The sequence below is a fragment of the Sparus aurata genome, chromosome 13 (genome assembly GCF_900880675.1).
Source record: "Sparus aurata chromosome 13, fSpaAur1.1, whole genome shotgun sequence".
In the NCBI taxonomy this organism is placed as follows: domain Eukaryota; kingdom Metazoa; phylum Chordata; class Actinopteri; order Spariformes; family Sparidae; genus Sparus; species Sparus aurata.
The window spans coordinates 25,435,249-25,456,406 of record NC_044199.1 but is presented as its reverse complement, the minus strand read 5'-3'; the positions used below and the strand labels follow the sequence as shown (position 1 = coordinate 25,456,406).

The following is a 21,158-nucleotide window of genomic DNA, read 5'->3' as shown; positions in this document are numbered from 1 at the left end:
AGGAAGCTGGTGAAATGGACTGAACATAATAAATCTTTAAAAAATGACCTTGTCCGTAAAAAGATCAGATTTTTCCTCAGTGTTACAGCCATATTCAAAAGCACTGATGAAACAAAGTTTTATTTAATTTAATTAATTAACTTAAATTATCATATGTAATTTACATTTGACACCATTTGGTCACCTGTTGAAGGGACTCTAACATTAAGTGGAAACTCTGTCTTCTCCACACTCAAATGATTCAGTTCATCTCTAGTGCAGTGATCATTCCAAAGCATGTTAAGCATGGCTTAGCATTAAGACTGGAAGAAGATTGAAACTGTTAGCGTCAATCAAAGGAGAAAAACTTCATTAACTCCATTAACTCCAAGTCTGTGTGATTTACATGTTTTTAAGTATTGATCTAACCTGTTGACAGAGTCATCAATAAAACACAGTACAATATATCCATTAAATAAGTATCACACACACAAACACACCAGATGTTACAACAACTGCAGGATGACACAAGTGAAACATTATCATTCTCTGTGAAGATTGATGCATTTCCACAATAAATACAGAGTATAAAAACACTGTTCACGCCAACCTGTGGCTGCAGGACCTCTAACGTCCGCTAGATGCTGCAGGGATCAAACTCTGAATTGAAGTGAATAGGAAACCTCCAACTTCTCTCAATGAATACGAAGTATTTGTTCGTTTTTGAAGAGTCTGAGAGAGGATTTTCACAATAAATCTTCTGTCTAGAAGATACTAAGGCTTTAACAAGGTAGAGGTCTTTACGGGTGCACTTGGCTTCAAACAGCCAAGTCTAAATTACAGATGCAACATGAGCCAGCAAGCTAATTTAAGCCAGTCCACTCATCATGTTCAAATCGTATCCAGGCATTCAATGCTGTTCAGCTAATTTTAGCCAGCATGCTAATATACATTAGCTGATGCTGCTGTTTGAAGTAAGATAAGTTACCCGCTAACAAGAAATTAATTTTGAAACAGCAAAAACACCAAAATACAATTTTTACATGACAATAAATAAACAAATAGAATAATGTTTAAAATTGAAGTAAACATAAAATTTCAGGTAATTTTTCTGTTCAGTTTAAATAGTTTAAGTTGGATTTCCAACTTATTTTAAAAACATTTATGTGAACTTTCAGCCAGGATTTTACAGACTTTAGTATAATAAAAAAATATTGTTTAAGGAAAGATCTGCTCAATTTTCTAAGGAACTTTAGCAACAAAAAAAAACAATTAAAAATAGCACAACAATAATTCAGTGTTTAACAAAATCATGCCCACAGATAAACTGTACTTGTTTCAAAACGAGGTTTACCTCAATCCTTTATTTTACGTAAGTTTCCTCTTGACTGTATTAGGTTTACACAATTTTTAAAACCAACCAAAATTACAATAAATAATGTCATAAAATATGTTATTCACTTTGGGGATCATTTTGCATTTCATTTTGAATTACATTTATTGGTACATTGGATATAGTCTAGTGTTGAAAACTTTTTTTTGTCTTATTCCTGATGTATATACATTAGTTTAGGGTTCATGAGGGTAACTAAGTGAATTTTCTGCTCTTTTACTTTACTGGACTTTTTGAGCATTTAAGTGTATAAAAGTGATCATTTAAAATTTTCATTGGATTTACTGTTCTATGTTCTACCTGACTTGAATTAACATTTATTTTAGGAACTTATTTCAGGATAGTTTAAATACAATAAAAACGACAAATAACACAGCAATAAGTAAATATATAAAATATGCTTATACTAGATTTCAGATCAATTTAATTGTACATACTGTCTTTAAAGTTAAATTTAGTTAGATTTTTATTGTTTGTTTGTTTTTATTCAAACTTTTTATTTTGACAGTTTTTCATTTCAGGGAATTTGGATAGATTTATTTTGCAAATTCAGAAAAGAAAGATGGCCGATGTGTTGCTGCTTTAAAAAGTTTGTAGTTTTGTGTTATAATTTAATTCGAGTAAATGCTGTGTGATCTATTGCACATGTGCTGTCGAGGTAAAACAATCATTAAGTGCAGTGGATGCTCCTGATCAGGTAGGAACTATCTGGTGGGGAAAAATGACCCATTAAGATGTCAGGTTCTCTACAGCGGACATTTGGCCCACGTGAGGATCTCCGTCTTGTTCTACAGGTGAGTTATTAAGGCTGAAGAGGAGGCGGGAATAGTCACAACCACCTGACAGGTGCTATCGTCACACCTGAACAACACTTCAGTGAGTGAGCAGTGTCTTGTGACGTCAGCAGTGAGACCTGCGTGTGTTTTTAAAGTCACTTCCTGTCAGTGGCAGGGTAGGGGCGTGGCCACTTGAGGCAGCAGTGTGCCAGTTAGTGCTCCACTTTCCTCCATAACGTTCTCTCTGAGGCTCCATGCTACTTCTTCTCATTAATGCTCCGCCCGTTCAACACCTTCCCAGCGTTCTTAGCGAGCGGGGACACCGGGCCTGGCTGTCCTTTTCCCAATGACCCTGGGAGGAGCTCTTTGTCCGAGGTGGAGGACCATGGTGGAGGGTGGAGTCTGGAGGCAACACATCGCGGGCTGGGGCTGATGGAGGACAGCGTCTGCTGGCTGCCGTTCAAGAAGGAGGAGGTGTTGGAGCCCTGATTGGAGCGGTAGTTGTAATACGCCTGCCAACCCTGACGCTTTTTCTTCCACTGACAGCGAAGGATCCGGATGAACGCCTGAAGACACAACGACACAAAAACACAAAATAATTTACTTGTTCAAGTTCTTTTTTGTGGACTACAAAATTTCACCATGCTTTCCACCAGCAAGAGGTGAACTTTTACTTTAACATTGATTGACGTGTATTATTAACAAGCATTAATCACTTGTATGACCTGTTGGAGCTGTCAGGCAGTAACGCCAGTATTAGTATCGCCTGCATTATGTGTGTTACCTGTTTGAACTCTCGGCTGTAGCAGGGGTAGATGATGGGGTTCAGACAGCTGTTGAAGTATCCCAACCAGAAAATGACTTTGAAGAAAGTTTCAGGAGGACGCAGGCTGCTGTTGAACGAGCCTACAGACACACAAACAGATGATTTTGTTCCATCATGGAATTTTACATTATGGACTATTTTTAAGGATGAATCGATTAGTCTATAAAATGTCAAGAAATTAAAAGGGCCCAAAATGATGTCTACAAAATTGCGTCCTTTGTTCAACGAACAATCCAGCATCCAAAGAAAAGCAGGACATCCTCACATTTAAGAAGCTGGAAGCTGGAAACTATTATCAAAATAGTTATTAATTATAGTATTTTTTAAACGCCTCATTACAGCAACACTAAACACTCAAATAAAAAGGTGGTGTCAGTCCTTCACACTGAAATTTAGAGGGGAACTCTGGTCTTTTAGGTTCATATATGAGCCAGAACACGAACCAATGAAATAATCAAAATTGTGAGTTGGATAGTGAATTAAATATTCAGTTTAGCAGCTGAAACAACAGAGAACATTTTAACAGCAGTGTTACTGTTGCAGAAGCAGCAATATACGATTTTTTGATTGAATGTACAAACACACGTTTGGTTGGTTTACATGTGCAGATACAGAGCATGTTTCACCACCAGGTGACAGCATTTACTACAACAATACGGGAGCTAAGTGCAGTTACATATTAATGTGTAGAGCTGCCAAACAGCTGAGGAGGCCTTACCATCATCATCATCATCATCATCATCATAATCATCATCATCAGGAGCTTCTGCTGCAGCTTTAAAGTTTGTTTACACATATAACACTTTATTCTGATTGGCTGACTGAATCAGTGATCTCATCAGTGCAGAAATCTTATGAACTGTCAAACTGAAAACCACAAATAATTGCAACACACACTGAACAGAACCAGCCATTTATATATTTAAAGAGCTTCAGACTCAAAATATAAAGAAACTAAACTGATCTCAGTAGTTGTGTAGAGTTGTGGGGGCAGCAGTTTTTCATCAGGCGGACATCAGTATTTTTTTTTTTGTGGTAAAAATGATAGTACAAATTCAACAAAACCACCTTGCAGTTGTTTGCCTCTGAGCACCTGTCAAGCTTCACTTCCTGAGCTCTGACATCACAGCCTCACAATAAAAATGAACATTGACATTTTGGGGATAAAATGTTATTGACTGTAATTATCATATGAATCGTTAAATAATGACCTTACAGGTGTCAACCAAATTCTAATAATTTAATTCCTAGTCCAAATCGATGTTTGCGCCAAATTTGATGAAAATTCCCTCGAGGCGTCTTGAGATATCAGGTTCACAAGAATGGGATGGACGGCAAAAAAACCCCCAGACTCCCTGTATCTCATCAGATTTTGCCTGCTGGCCCTTAAATCATTATGTAATCTTGACTATTTGTAAAACATGTGATGAATATCAGTTACATGTATTCCCTTTTAATTCAAGATGATTTATTTATGTTTTAACTACAAACTGAACATTTTCTGTCCTCATCCTCCTCTCCTCACTTGTGAAATCCACAGAAGGAGCAGTTAGAAACGCTCCATCTGTCTCTGATTTCACTGCTGCGAGAATAATAACAAGGTCATATTTTGCAAGAGCGTATAAGGAGAAAATAAGAGAGCAGTCGGTTTATAAATACTTTCTCAACAACTGAAGTGATAAAACATAATTTCTCTGTTCTGAAGTGTGAAGAAAAAAAATTTTGACGAGCAGTGAAGCAAAATAAAGACAACGGCATGTAACCAGAATTAAATACAAACAGGAAAGATACTGAAAAAACACCTGCAGCACCTGTAGCACCCGTAACCCCCGTAACCCCGTAACACATATAACACCTGAAGCACCTGTAACACATGTAGCACCTGTAATACATGTAGCACCTGTAACACCTGAAGCACCTGTAACACGTGTGGCACCTGTAACACATGTAGCACCTGTAATACATGTAGCACCTGTAACACATGTAGCACCTGTAACACATGTAGCACCTGTAACACATGTAGCACCTGTAATACATGTAGCACCTGTAACACATGTAGCACCTGTAACACATGTAGCACCTGTAACACGTGTGGCACCTGTTACACATGTGGCACCTGTAACACTGACATTACCCGTGACTACCGTCACACCGACAACCCCTGTCATCACACGCATCTGGTTTCCTTGATTCATCTCTCCTTGTTTTCATGATTCATTGCTCTTCCTATCCTTGTCTCCTCTTTGTGTTTCCTTGATTCATCTCTCATCCTATCCTTGTTTCCTTCATTAATCTCTCCCTCTATACTCGTTTCCTTTCATTATTTTCCTTGACTCATCTCACCTCCTCTCGTTTCATCTCCTTGTTTCCTTGATTTCTTTCTTTCCACCCTTGCTTCCTCTCATTGTTTCTCCTTTTGTCTCATTATATCCTCAATTTGTTGTGTCCTTGCCCCTTTTCCTTCTTAGTTTGTCTTCCCTCATCCTCTTCTTGCCTCTTCCTTCCCTCCTCTCCTTATTTCCTTGGTTCATCTTTCCTCCTACCCTTGTTTTCTTTTTTCTTCTAATCTCATTGTGTCCTCTGCTTCTCTTTTTGTTTTCTGTCTTCCTCTCCTTGCCTCCTCCCCTTCTCTCCTCTCCTCTCCTTGTGCCCTCGTCTCCTCTCTCCTCCGGATCACAGAGATGCTGACTTGTATTCGAGGCAGGTGATCTGCAGCATGTCAGAGGTCTTTTAGAGGATTTTAAAGGATTTCAAAGGATTTTGGTGGATCAGGTTTTTGATGATAACATAGACTCCTGAGGCCATGGATTATTTCTCCCTGAACATGGACTTGTAAGGCCATCCTGTGCCTCAGGCTTCGCTCTCTGACTATATATGAAGAATCTGACTGTTAACCTGACCTCCACCATGAGAAAAACATGTGACACCTGACCACAATGAATCACTGTCCTGTGAAAAACACGTATCTCCAAGTTTGGTGATTCTCCTTCTAAACACAGGAAGACGCTATTTTGGTTTCAAGTTTAATAGTGTTTTGGGTTTCTGCCACGTTCTTCATGTAAATATAATCGCAGTTCCCAGGAGTTGTTTCTGTCCACAGAGTCCAAAACTCACAGCAGCTTTAGGACGTCTTGGTCCAAATCTTCACTCTTCTTCTGTGGTTGTTTTATCTAATTTAACTTCAGGGTTGTTTCAGTCACAACAGCACTGATGTTAAAGTTTAAAAAAAAAAAATAAATAATTGTTTCTTTTATAAATTTTATTACTAAAATCAGCATGCTAACGGCTTTAAATGACAATGCTAACATGCTAAGGTTTAGCAGGTATAATCTTTACCATTTTAATCAACTTAGTTAGCTGGCTACCAAACTTGGATACTTTTATGGCGCCAGCTGAGCCAGGGAAAAATGGCCAGTATGGAAAAATGTCTTGTGCCAAGATCTAATAGTGCTGCTGACGCGGCTGTCCTGAGTCATGCAGGAAAAACACTGGGTTATTCCCAGAGACGGGGCTCATCTGTATTTGTGATGTAATCTTCTATTAAAACAGATTTCATAAAATTGATATTGAAAGAAGTTCTGTTCAGGGAACCTCTTTTAAAGTCAAGCTATCGATACCGGTGTTGAAATCTTTGAAAAATGATACCCAGCCCAAATCAGGCTGCATATTGCGAGGACTCAAGTAGAGAGATGCCTGTCATCTCTGTTTACTCCATTTTCCTTAAAGCAATGGCAGATGGTGGATCCTCCCAAGAGCTCCCGGATATTAGCTGCAAATACTAGCAGCCCAGTCCTGTCAATCAATCAATCAATGAATCAATGAATCAATAGTATTGATGCGTTACCATGCCACGTATCTGTGACGTGATGTAGGCCAACATGTCACTCTTGATTAAACAGTTTGGAGTAGACCTGCCCAGACTGAAAGAGTCATGAGATAACTTTTGTAACTGGAGCTAAATAAATGAAATCGACCTGAGTGAAAGTGTTTGATGCTGCTGTCCAGTAAGCATGCAGGTTCACGTGATCGGTGCATGAGCTGCACAGTTTGAGGTGGATGGTGCATGCAGAGGTTTGAGAGTAAAGTGCACACATTAAAGGGGGATTCAAGGATGCGCTGGTGGGTGGTGTTCTGAGCCACGAATGCCAGGAATCATTTTTTGTCGGGATCCAGCCCTGACAAGTTATCTATTTGTTACTGCTGAGGCTAATATTTAATAAATATAGAAGAATATAGAAGAAATTAACATGAACTAGTTCCTTTTAATTTTTGAGAAGTGAGCTTTGAGCTAGCTCTCATGAAATGCGGACCAGAGTTTTCCCTAAATTAACTGTATCTAACTGAAATGTATTCTTGTCATGACATATTCTGACATCAAGAATATATCAGGTTAGGGGACAGTAAATAGAAAAAGACATCTCGCTCTGGTGGTCTTCTCAATCTCAGCACCCTAACAAATGGAAAAGATCTGGAGGTAAGTGTGCAAAGCTAAAATATTTTTTTCTTTCCTTCCCGTAACAAATTCACCACAAGCCCAGTCCTTTTCTTATCATCTAGATTTTCTGCATCATTAACTGTCTGACTGAGCGTCTGCAGCTTTAATCGAGCTTAAGAGATAAAAGCAGTCATGCAGACACACAGCTTTAAATGAAAACAAGTCCTTCTTTAACAGGTGGAGGAGCTTCAGTCTGTCCTCACTGCTGATCTACTGAGGACGCAGTGCAGATCATGACTCAGCAAAAAGCAAACACTGCATCACCGGGACACTCAGCACTTCATAAAACTATAAAGTGAACTCACAATCAGAGCTCATCAAAGCCACCACATTAACGTCTCTTCTTTGACTCGTAGAGGAGTTAAAGACTACAGTTTGTCTGACGTTGGTGAGAAACAATAAGAGTCACTAAAATATAAAAGATTCATCATTTGAAAAGCAGGAAGGAAGTTTTTTTTTTTTTTACAAGAATGTCAAATTAAAACTAAAGCCAGTTTTGATTATTTTCAACAAGATCCATGTTTTTTTTCCTGGGAAATTAACCAAAATGTAAAAAGAAAAAAAGCCTGATCCAAGAATCTTGGATCCGTGCCAAAAGTTAATGGGGTCTATTCTGGGCTGGGACCCTTCCTCCTTCTTGTCATGACTCTTGATTCTTGTTCTTTGTGTCATGTTCTTGTGTTTGCTTTTCTCTTATGGTTTCTTGTATTTGATTTCCATGTCTTTGTATCATGTCTTGTTGTGTCTTATGTTTTAATTTTCCATGTCCCACTGTGTCCTTTAAATGTCTCTTATGTTCTTCCCTTGGTCTCCCTCTGTTTGTAGTATTGTCTCCTCCATGTTTTCTCCTCTGTGCTCCTCCCCCTCGTTACCTCACCTGGCCTCCTCCTTCCTCTCTCTTCTCACCTGTTCCTCGTCTTGTCATTAGTGTCTGTTTATTTAGTCTGTCTTCCCTGCACTCCTTGTCTGTTCATTGCTTATGTTGCGTCTGCGCATGCCACTTTCTACGTCTGCTCATGGTCCTAACTGATGTTCTCCCTGTGCCTCGTCTCCTGTTTGGTATGTTTTGGATTTTTGCGTTTTGATTTGAACTTTGGTTTTGATTTGTATTTTGCCCTTTTTCTTAGCACTTTGTTGAATTGCTTTTTTGTTGCTACTTTGTCTTTCGTCCCCTTTTTGTCTGTTTTTGGTACCTGGTTCAGCTTGAGAATAAAGCTCGCTTTTTGTTTCCCACATATCCTTGTCCCGTGAATAACTGCATTTGGGTCCAACTCCTATCCTTTTAGTTTTTCTACCTTTAACCTTGGCGTGACACTTCTAAGTTTCGTAGAAATTTATTCAGTCATTTTAGTGTCATCCTGCTGACAAACCAATGGACACAAGTGAAAACATAACCTCCTTGGCAGAAGTAATAAGCTCAGAGTAGAGGTTTTCAAGATCTGACAAAGCTCAAAGAGCTTATTCAGCAACTTAAGGGGATGAATAGATGCAATTTGAGTCAAAAATCTCAATCCTTCTCAGACTAATAACTGGGTGAAATATAAACACAGAGGAATAAAACACATTGACATTACTCAGCTTGACTTTCTGACGATATCATTATCTCATGTCAATCGACCACAAATGTTCGTTAAGAAATCAGAGAAAGGGAACATTCATGAATAATTTAAAGTTTTCTTCAGCAGAAAGTATTTCAGTGGATAAACTACAAACAGAAACTAATAGCTGATTAAGCATCATTCCAAAAACTGGCATTAAAAAAAAGCCAAAAGCTTTAGACTTCATGTCTAAAGTATTTCCACCAGAGCTTCATGTCTGGGGTTTGGCGGATGTAAACATTTTCAAGCCGGTTTGATATGATACCTGATCGGACTGGTAATACCGAATTTCACAGTTAGCTGTTGTACGTGACTCAGTCACTCCCAAAAGGAACATGAAAGTCTATGAATGAGAGTGTAGCAGCACTACAATCCATCAAATGAGCTGTTAAAAGTTGTGTATTTCTCACAACAATAATGCAACTCTGAGGTTAAACATCAGAGACTTCAGCTGAGTGAAACTGGAGAAAAGATGACCGAAGCAACATTTTAAATAACCCACACACCTGAATCTTGCAAATGTTTTAAAATAAAAGTCTTGTTAAGAAATTTAAGGATTTTTGTCCACTGAAACGCTAGAGGGCTTTTAATTTGAAACAGATCAAATCAACATAAACATAGATATGAGTCATTTTCTATGTTAAAACGGTGATCAAGCATTCTTGCTCCCCTTTTACATCCTTGAAGGACAAAAAATGCCTCACTGTGGCCAGTCCGGATCTCATAGGCGTTTGATGAACTCAGGCCAAGATTTTTGTTTCCGGACCAAAGCCTTCAGCATAACCATGTTTAGGCTCGGTGCGTTTGAACTTGTTGAATGTTTGTGGAGAAATTTCTCTTCACAATCAACCCGATGAATCCTCTGATCACAGGACTGTTTCTCTAAGCATCAAAGGATCGGTCTGCTCACAGCTAATAATAACCCAGTTTATTCTCTCTCTTATGAAATCTGCTGTGGTCCAGAGGTAGACTGTGGCCAGAAGGATTGTGGGTAGCTTTTCATTCAGACTCTGCAAATTTCAACAAGTGTTAAAATGGTTCCTGTTTGAAGGTTCGAGACGCAGGAGCCTTTCTAGAAACCTTTTTAGGAAATCAGGAACTACCTCAGTTCCTTAGGTTGGATTTTTTGATTAGCAGAATGCCTGCTGAACAATCACTCAAACACAAACTTAGACAGACTGTGAAGTCGAATTCCTGAGCACAGTCGCACTGTTGTAAACGATAAAGAACAACAATTTTGGTCTCACTTACAGGTGAAGTGATAAACATTGATTATCTCATTACAATTGCCTTAGGTTCTGGTATTCATGTAGATGCCACCTGAAATACACCATCCACCCAAACACTGTTGTAGACCAAGTAACACCCCGTTCTTCTCCATTTTGGCACCTCAGTGGTGGAATGACCTCCCGACCAATGTCAGGACAGCGGAATTACTCTCCATATTCTGCAAAAGACTCAAGACTCATTTGTTCAGACTTCACCTCGACCTTGCATAGCATGACTCCTACTCTTATCGATGATGTGCGATATGTCAGGGTTTCTCTCTTGTGACCAATGTACTTATTGTAAGTCACCTTGGACAAAAGAGTCTGCTAAATGCCCTAAATGCAACGGCACTGCCTGATGGCGGTGGCCCCCCAGCAGGACAATGTTCTATTCAACACTTCTGGGATGGCGCAAGGAACTTGACAAATAGTTCAAGGGGTCGACAAATCTCCAAATCCCAATCTGATCATGTACCCATGGGATGCATCAGAACAAGTCAGATCCAGGGAGCGCATATGGAAGGTAAGGAAGAGAACAAAAAATGGTTGACTGGATATTACTAGAGGTTGGACTCTTCACTGGCCTCATGATTCGTTTCAAATAAGATTCAGCTGTCAACAAATCAAATGCAAAATGATTCTCGTTTGGCATCAGTGGATGGCATCCTCAGTGATCTATATTACTTCATGTGACCATCATTTAAATTCCAATTTTATTATGAAAGTTATTCCAATACTCAGAATACTGCATTCTACAGAGTAAAAGCTGTATCTTTTCAATAAATAAACATTACAAAAACAAAACAGTTATCCATATGCAGTGCCTTACATGTTTGTTGTAATATTATTTTCACATAGCAGCTTTAAGATACGGCATTTATTGACTCTGCCGGACACACCTTTCTCAGAGTTGGACAGCAAAGTTGACAGTGCCTCCTCAGATCTTGGCTGATTAACTACACCTGCTGTAACAGTTAATATTTATGGATGCAGATGTTAACTTCAGGGTGAAAATGAATAATCTGATTTGTAATTGTTGTGAGGCAGAAGTCTCGTCCAGTTTGTGCTTCTCAGCAAGTTCATAAAATACTAGATGTCTCTCTGTTGACTCACTGCCTGCCTCCGACATAGCTCGTACAGAAATAAGGTTAGCCTAATGTCCGCCCCAATTCAAAGCATGGGAGCAACATTGCAATGTAACTTGATTGTCTGGCCTCAGCCGGACAATCAACAAAAGCTGCAGACTCTTAATTATGTGTTGGCATAGAGCAGTTACTGAACATCTTCAGTAACATTTTGCTAGTAGCAGGGCTCCAGACTAACTTTTTTTACTAGGAGCATAATGGCCCCTTACTGAAAAACACAAACCCAAAATTTAGAGGCGCACACTGTAAATCAATTATATTGGCTATAATAGATATAATAGACCATTTGGTCACAGTCTGGAGCCCTGTAGTAGGCTGGCCAGCTACCTATAGTTTGACTTATAATTTGTCTCAATCCTCTCTGATGACGCGGCGTATACAGGAAAAACATTCTTCGTCTTCAGTCTGTCAGACTAGAGAAATTATTGTGGTAATATCACCAAAATGTGTAAAATCTGAATGTAAGACAATTTAATACTTTTTTTTTAAAAGATTTTTGGCATAGACTCCTTTATTAAGCAGTAGACAGAGAGGAAATACGGGAAAGAGAGGGGGATGTGACATGCAGCAAAGGACCTCCGGCCGGAATCGAACCGGGGTCGGCTGCGTTTATGGCATGCGCCCCAACCACTCAACCACCTGCACGCCCAATTTAATACTTTTTGAGGACTAGCGGCCACCCTGTGAATGCTCGCAGTTCAGTCACCAGGATAAAATGTTCACAGTTAACATTTATGCAAATAACAGATACGTGCAAGGTGACATTTGTACCAAACGTGGCATAATATGTTCATGTGCCAACAAGGCTGCCAAATGGCCTATAGCAGTTTCAGTCACACTGGATATTTGTAAAGACACCTGGGGATATTTCTGGTGAATTCCATTGCATTGTTGTTCTATTGTGTTTTTTGAAGGAGACCAGTGGACATTTCCAGCGGATTTTGTGCCGATCAAAACTGGCTTTGTGTCATAGGAAGTCAGACCATCTCCATCCATGATCTTGGCATCCGAAACAGGTATTTCAAGATAAACTATGACATTTTCCTCACCCTAATCAAGTGGATTTTGTATCTAACCCTAAATTGACACATAAAGTTGCAACATGCAACTTCCTCAGGTCGTTCCTGATTAGTTTTTCTAGCTTGGCAGGGCCCAGTCTCCTGCTGGAGGTCCAGTACCACCGTTTTAGAGCATCCTGAATTTCCATTTCAAGACATATATTTGAGTTTTTGGGTAGTTGGGGTTTTTTTTAATTTTCATGTACTTGTGGCCTCAGCTTTTCCTGTCAGTTTATCATCCACTGTGGTGCACACTCATAAATCTCAACAACTATTGAATGGATTGTGATGAAATGCTCAGGCGTTCTTGTTTCCCTCAGGATGAACTATAATAACTTTGGTGATCTGCTCACATCTCAGAGCAGTCAGACCTCATGGTAGTCAGACATTAGGTCAAGTTAGGTCTCAGATCCATCTTTGCTGGGATTCATTGGCTTTGACACAGTCAGTATTTACGAACATAAACAGCTTCCCGTCCAACTCGACTAATCCGAGCAGGCTCAGCTCTAATCTGTGTTATCAACCGGGGGGAATGTCTGGCGTCGCTCCACCATTCATGTTGTGGGAAACCCATCACAGAAAATAAAGAAATGACAAGTGTGTTTGACTTCCTTAACTCTTTGAAACTCAGTGGCGGAGGACCTGAAAGATCACAGCCCAAATATTTAAAATATGAAGAAAACAAAAATAATGTTTTGTTTCTGAAGGTTTTCTGGAAATGGTTTCTCAGCATCAACCGCACTGGAATGCTTCTTTCATGGATGGTCCATCTTGTAAATGAAATGGACTATTCTGATTTTTAGACGTTTGTGATTAATTTGTACAAAGTTATTCAAAAAATCCTGGCGAGGATTACAGAGCAGAAGGAGCATTCGTGTGATGTTGACGACAAAGTCAGCTGATACTGAGTTGCAGTTCAAGGTGAAAAAAAAAGGGTTTTCCACATCTAACCCACTTCTCTGGTTATTTAATCACCTTCCAGTGAGGCTTACCATTCAGACAATTTTGTGACACCAGTCAGTGGTGAAACTGAGTGGCACATATTAACATCCATTGTCTGTAACTCTTTTATCCCTTTTATGGGGTCGCGGCGGTTTTGCTGAAGCCAATCCCAGCTGTCTCTTGGCGAGGGCAGGGTACACCCTCGTCAAGTCTCCAGCTCACCGCAGGGCCCTCACTGATGGCAGAGGCAGCCATGCAAGGTGTCAACCACACATCAGGCACAATTTGGGGTTCAGTATCAGCTCAGCTCAGCCCAGATCTGGGATTTGAACCAGCGACCTTCCAATCACTAGCCGACCTGCTCAGCCCGCGGAGCTACAGCCACCCATGCCTATAAACATATAAGGTGTATTTCCTTTTGAATGAATGTGATTGTGACTCTGCTCATTGAAGTCATTAAAATACCACTGAATACCACCATCTAGATGTCTGACAATAAGTGCTCTTTTCATTCACTGATCCTAAAATAACGAAATCAGATTTAAGCTCAAATGTTTTCTTTTTTCTTGGAATCACAATTAATCTTGAGCTTATCACTGGGCTTCTGGTCAGAAGTGCAAACATGGGCTGAGCTAACGAAGTTTTTCTTAACAAAATTATGTTTTTGTTGGATTATTCTCCACTGTGTGACTTTTCATCAGATTTCTCTTTCAGTTTATTGACTGTGTTTCTGATATAATGAAGCATCTGGCAGTCAGACGGGTTTGTAATATTATCAGATGTCTGAAGAGGCTCTTCAGTGGTTGAGAGAGGACTCTTATCTGAAGGTAAAAGTGCTGCATTAGGTACTGTATCAAAACCAGATGTGTGGATCACTGCTCCCACTCACATATACCATCTTAGAGTGAAATGAGTAACTAGAAATAGAGAGGAACATCGTGTTATATAACCCAACTTATATAATGTAATGAACACTTGAACCTAAAGTGAAGCTTTAATGATCTGTGGGAGATAAAATTCAGGTACTCCAACTGACACGATCTGATTCTGACTTCAGACCATGTTTGGAGTTATTAAACTGATCGAATACTTAGCAGAATGATGATGAAAGTTCATTAACAGAGCCCTAAATCAAAATTGGTCAATATCTAAAATAATGATTGGTATTGGAGATTTAAAGATTTTAGGTTGTTAACGTACCGATTGGCAGAGCGAGGAAGAACGGCAGCCAGCAGAGGATGAACATGCCCACCACCACACCCAGCGTCTTGGCAGCTTTCTTCTCTCTGGAGAACTTGAGTAGTTTGACGGTGAGCGTGCTGCGTGCCGCAGAGGCCCCGCCCCCTCCGTTCTTGGAGGCGGGGCATATGTCCTGCACCTGCTGGTTCCTGCAGTGGATCCTCAGAGTGAGCTCGTTGGAGTCCTCCTGACGCTCCTTCATCACGCCAGCCTCCAGGTTCTTGGTGGTTCGTTTGGCCACGATGTAGACGCGACAGTACATGGCGAGGATGACGGCCAGAGGGATGTAGAAGGAGCCGAGTGAAGAGAAGAGGGCGTAGAATGGTTCCTCTGTGATGAGACAAACTGTGTCATCCTGCAGGATGGACAGGAAGTTAAAGACAAGATTATCTTTAGTTTCATCAAACAGAAAAAATAGTAATGGTTGCTCTGGAGCTTTTACTGTCAGCTATTAAATCATTCACCAACTATTTTGGTAATCGATTAATAGGCTTGAGTCATTCTTTAAGAAAATAAATTCCAAATTCTCTGATTTACTGGCCAAATTGGACCTTATGATGAAGAGGCGTGTCCGCTGAGAGTTGCCGTAGGATAACAGTTGTTGTTGTTGTTGTTTCTGATACGTGGGAGAAGAAACGACACTCAGTCACATTTGTGGCAGCAGTGTTTCTTTTCCCGCAGGCCGCTGTTTCTCTCAGTCATGCTGTTTTGTACACAGATTTTTTTAGCTTCAACGTGGCCCGTCAGCCAGCATTGTTTTATGCAAATTAGGCTGAACAAAGCTAAGTTCTGAACATGTGGGCCCTCATTTATCAAACGAACGTATGGCAGAAAACCGTGCATATGACCATTTCCACGTAAGCTTCGGCATTTATCAATTTGGACGTGAGCGGAAGCTACGATCAGATCTCACGTCACGTCTGAGCTCGTGTACGCAAATCTGAGTCTGTGGATTTGCGGTGCAGCACAGCAAAATCTGGCTGAGTCTGAAAAAAATTATTAAACAAACCTCAGCTGTCATTAAGCATAAGCAGTCACATATTTAGAACAGATGAAAACGGATTCTTAAAACGAATAAAACAAAATAAAAACATTTTAATTTTAAAAAAAGCCCACATTTTTACTGATACCAATTTTTTGTAAAATAACATATGATAGGCTAAATAGCCTAACATGACAACTAATTAACGGAATACCTAATAACCCTGCTGGCAAACCCTGCTACAGAGCAGGAACGCAGATTCAATAGTGCGCACACACGCACACGGGTCACAGTGGAGCTGCTTCAGGTTGCTGAAGGGCAGGTGGTTCCGTCTCGGACCAGCAGGGGGAACGCTGCTGTATACCCCAGAGAAAGCGTGCAATATTATTTTGGCCTGTCCAGTTTTGCACAACATTGCATTAGTGAACGGAGTGCTTTTGATGTGCCGGCGCTGCCAGGATGCCGATCTCCATCTTGGAAAAGTTTATCTTCTTGCCAGTGTTTCTTCTCTCCATGTTTGACCTCAGTGGGCGAGGCCTCCGAACCAGGAATATTTAAGGGCGTAACATGTTAATGACGATCGAAATTTAGCCGCTGCATTTATCAAGACCCGATCATTCATACGCTGGGATTGGTCAGATATGAATGTTTCATAAATCACACGTGTGTCCTGTCGTAAGACCAATTCTGCGCTCATATCTGCACCAGTTTTCACGCAAGATTGATAAATGAGGGCCGTGGTGCAGAGACGAGGGCACTTTTAAACCTGACATAGGGAAGTATGTCAGTGGTAACGGGATATAGTTTCCTCTGCATGTTGAGACAGTTGGGGATTCATATCAGAACAATGGTGGGAAACACAACTGCTGCCCTACAACAATGAGGGGACACACTGCCTGAGATTTGTAAACAATGTCATCGTTCATCACGATGTGTCACTGTAGACATCGTCATATGCTAATTCGGCAGACATCAACCAACCCTAAGCCAAATATTATCTCTGCTAATTGTTTGGCCTACAGGATTTCCGACAAATAATGAAAATGGTCATTCAGTTTTTCTAGAAATATCTGTTTTTTCCGACCTAACACCAAATCCTGAAAGTGAAACTGAGAGGCTGAAACATGGGATTGATTAGCATAGATAGCATTTTTTCTTTAAATCAAAAATGACAATGAAACAATTTGATTACCTTAATAGTTGCCAAATCTTTTGCTGAAAACTTTTGTTGATTTTTGGAAACTTGGGATGTCTTTTGGTCATCAGTCACATTGTGCTGATGTTTCTAATGTTTGATTACAAACAGCTGAATCTCTTTAAATCTATCCTGAACAAACGCTTAACAAACATAAAAGTTTACCGTCTGTTGAACATAAAAATATGCCTCTGGGATTATTTCTGGATTTGAATTTAATTAATTTAATTTAGAAATTTGAACATTTCATTTAAACAAACTATCCTCTGAAACTAAATTGAGTTCGGAAGCCCTGACTTCCTCTTTTGAAGGTTTAATAAGAAGAAAAGAGGAAGTTTAATTAACTAAATCTACTTTATCAGCTGATTGAATCGTTATTTCCTGAAGGCACTAGTCAGGGGTTATGTAATATCCTCACATTAATAACTCACAAAATCTATTGTAATTGTTTCTGGTTCAGTGGTGTATAATGATGCTTAGTTTTAGAACCTGTGAAGGTGGCTGCTTCCAGCCTAGCAGCGGGCCAATGGAGATGACGATGGCGAGGATCCAGACACCCAACATGGCGAGCAGTGCCCGCTTCTCTGTGACGATCATCGGGTACTGCAGCGGGTAGCGCACCCCTATGTAGCGGTCGATGGAGATGACGCACAGAGACATGATGGATGCCGTGCAGCATAGGACGTCTACCGCTGCCCAGATGTCACAGAAGATCCGACCAAACACCCAGTAATCCAAAACCTGCAGACACAGAAAGAACCTGAGTCCACCTCATCTTCAGTTCAAATGTTCAAATGTCCTCTTTAGTTGAGGATCTTTATTGTCAGACTTTTTACTTTTACTTTTAATATATCTCAGAGGAAAATCTTAACTTTCACTACTGCATTACCTTTATTTTTAGATTTTGGGAAGGATGGATTTAATTTTTACATTCGACAGGAGACAAATGAGGCTGTTTTCAGGTAAGTAAGCATCAGCCTGTGCTCACTCTGACCACTGATCATCATAACTTTGCCAACTCTACAGACTTCAGTTATACAGGAAACATTTCAAACTCTGGTCTAACACAAAGTGAGTCACCAACATAAGAATGACTAATCACCTTTCTTTTTAACCTTTACTTTTCTTTATTTTCTGTCCAGTTGGAAAACTTAGTAGTTTTAAAATCCTACCTTTTTTTTAACTATTTTTTTAAACTTGCTGTAGGAACATTAATGCTTTGCAGTGAGAAAAAAAAACAGAGGAAACGAGTCTGGGTGAGAAAATAGTAGGGGAGATGTGGTCAGTATGGGCAGGCTATTCTTCAGCAAGAACTGGTGGTGAGGTACGTTTTAATGTGTCAGCAATAGTAAGCTAGCTAATGTTAGCCTCAAGGCCTAGAACATATACCATTGCTTGGCAGCACCATCAGCGGATCTGGGACACCTCTCTCGTTTTTTGTAAAAGGGCAGACATAATTAAAATCACAGTCTGACATATTTTTAATCCTACATATCAAACATTCTTTATATTTCTCAGCCGGCCCTAATGAGTCTGTGAACATTTCGATAACCGTCACATTACCAGATAATCTGGGCAGAACATCAGAACCGACTGAGATCTTTCAGACTTACCCTATAATTATGAAGTTACTGTAACTTAAGTTCAGGAACAAGACCACGCCACGCTGCCTCACTAATTTACCACCCGAGTCTCATTAAATCAACCAAGGCTGCCTGGTGCTCCTAATTTATTCACACTATCAATATACATCAGGCTTAATACTCCCATCTCAGTAACTCTATCCTATAATAACAAGAGCCCTGGGCGATAATGAACCTGCACCCTCATAGATGGTTCAGCAACTCCACCACCTGGTGCGACCCAAGTTTATTAAGTTTAAGTTTATCATTTATCAATATAAATAAAACTACTTTTATGCTACATGATTGTGTGGTTTTTGATTGTGAAGTTGGCCTTGAATCCGCACGAAACTCCTGTTGTGTGACCCTGGCCATACAGCAAGCTAACACTGATGTCTCTCTTTTTACCTCGGGTTGATCATGACTCTATGCACCAATATGTTAATCGAAAACAGCACACTGCTACTAATGCATATTATAATGATATTACACAAACAAACTTAATTTTCAATAACTGAATAAGCAAGCTGTGCTCCTTCAACTATACATATTACATGTGATTATATCGTGATTTTTTTTATTGTCGCACTTCTGGTGAATAAACTTTGAGGTAATTGATTGATAATCAACAGATGATTAGACAATCATTAAAAAAATATTTTGAAAACTGTAATATAGATTAACACTGCAAGAACTGTTATATACTTTTAAAGGATTAAATCAAGATTTAATGGTTATCTTTTTTACTTACTTGTCAGTAATTACTTGTTCTTGACAAACACCCAATCACTGTCCTAGCTAATTTCCTCACACCTCACCCACCTTTTTTTTATTTTTTACTTTCCCATGCCTAGACTGTTTCTCTGGTCTCTTTTAATTACTTACATTATAAATTACCTTACCAGGGTAGTTATTAATCATTTTGTCAAGAAAATGTCCATCATCCAAAGTGACACATTTCTTGCATGCCTGCATGCATTTCCTCACTTCTCACTCATTTTACTTTTCCACTCCTGGGTTTTTTTCTATGGTCTCAACTTCCAATTATTTACATTATAAATTATCAGGTTAATTATTAATGATTAAGTCTAGAATGTGTCCCAAAGCTGCAAAATGTCAGTCTTTCAAATTGACAAATGTTTTGTTTTGTGTTATCAAGAGTCCAAAACCCAAATAAATCAAATTTATAGTGAAAATAACTAAACATAAAATCACCACGTTGGAGAGATGGATCCAGTTAATACCAGTTTCCTTAATTTAACTGTGATATCTTTGGCCTCAATAATCATTCCTTATGTGCCAAATTTACAATGTCAAATTTGAGTTTCATTGTTGACCTTTGGTGAATAAACTTAAATAAAGATCGATTACTGACCTCCAGCGTGGCGGACACTGGCAGCACAGTGGTCCCCAGCAGCAGGTCTGCTATGGCCAGGTTGATGATGAAGTAGTTGGTCGGGATCCGCAGGTGTCGGTTACAAACCACCGACAGGATGACCATGATGTTCCCCACGATGGCGAACATGATGAAGAAGGCGAGCACCATGCCCACCGGCACCGCCCGGCTCAGGTCCAGCGGGGCGGCGGCGTCGTGGTGCTTCGAGCCGTTGGTGCCGTTGTTGGAGGAGTTGGAGCCCAGCAGGGGAGGCTGCGTCCCGGCGAAAAGATCCGTGGAGGAGCCGTTAGTCCACAGACTCATGGTGAGGAGGGCTGTTCTAGCTCCAGTGCACAGAAAAAAACGTTTTTTCCTCCAACAGGACTTTAATCGTTACTTTTCTACAGAATTCTGACGCAAAAACAGCCACTACTTGGCGTTTTCTCTAAATGTTTCTCTTCTGTCTCCTTCAGTGTAAGTTTAGCGTGCTTCACGGCTCCTTCATGTTTAAAGAACCGAGTATTTTTCAGTGTAAATCCTTAAAAAGCGACCGTGTCTCTGATTAAATCCCATGGCTGACAGGAGCGCTGGTGCCGGGTTCGGTTTACGCGGGAGGCAGCAGGTGGAGGTCTGGGGTCAGCTCGGTCTCTCCGGGCGGTCAGACGACCTCCTGCCGACCGATGGAGCTCCTCCTCGGGCTCGGCTGCTGATTCAGTAGCAGGTCACAGATCCCTGTGTCCTTTTATGGAGCAAGTGTTTAATGTGGGAAAGTTTCTACTGAAGAGAGAGAGAGAAAAAAAAGAAACAGAGACACAAACTGCTGCATCCTCCTGTCATGGTGGTAGAGAGACACTGATTCTCTCTCTCTCTCTCTCTCTCACACACACTCTCTCTCGCTCTCTCTCTCTAGCTCTCTCTGAATTTCACATGGAAATTTACTTTATTGCTCAGTGTTGTGAAAGCAGGTTGTACAACATATGGTGGCCCCAAGGTGCAAAAATAACAATTTTTCAACTGTAACAACTATTTCTAATAACATAATTCCTAAAAAAATAACAGGAATACACAAAGGTCTGGAAAAAAATAAAAGATTGTGTGACTTTCTGTGATGATCATTTCCTAATGTATTTCCTCTGGCTCGTGCTTGGGATCTATTCTGGTCGTTTGCTATCATATTATAGTTTTGTTGTACAAAAAAATCTGAAATCGGAGAAGCGTTAAGCCAGTCAGTAATTCTTTCAGTATGGTGGCCTAAAGGTGCTATA

General features: G+C 40.0%; 1 protein-coding gene across 1 annotated transcript; it reads right to left on the bottom strand.

Moving 5' to 3' along the window:
- Nucleotides 1–332: 332 nt before the first annotated feature.
- LOC115594146 (alpha-1A adrenergic receptor-like) lies at nucleotides 333–20,794 on the bottom strand. The gene is made up of 5 exons (XM_030437973.1): nucleotides 19,894–20,794; nucleotides 17,386–17,637; nucleotides 14,681–15,074; nucleotides 2,933–3,054; nucleotides 333–2,714 (listed from the first exon to the last, which is right to left on the bottom strand). The coding sequence occupies exons 1-5, from the start codon at nucleotides 20,215–20,217 to the stop codon at nucleotides 2,406–2,408; spliced, it is 1,401 nt and encodes a 466-aa protein (XP_030293833.1). The 5' UTR covers nucleotides 20,218–20,794; the 3' UTR covers nucleotides 333–2,405.
- Between the last annotated feature and the right edge of the window lie 364 nt (nucleotides 20,795–21,158).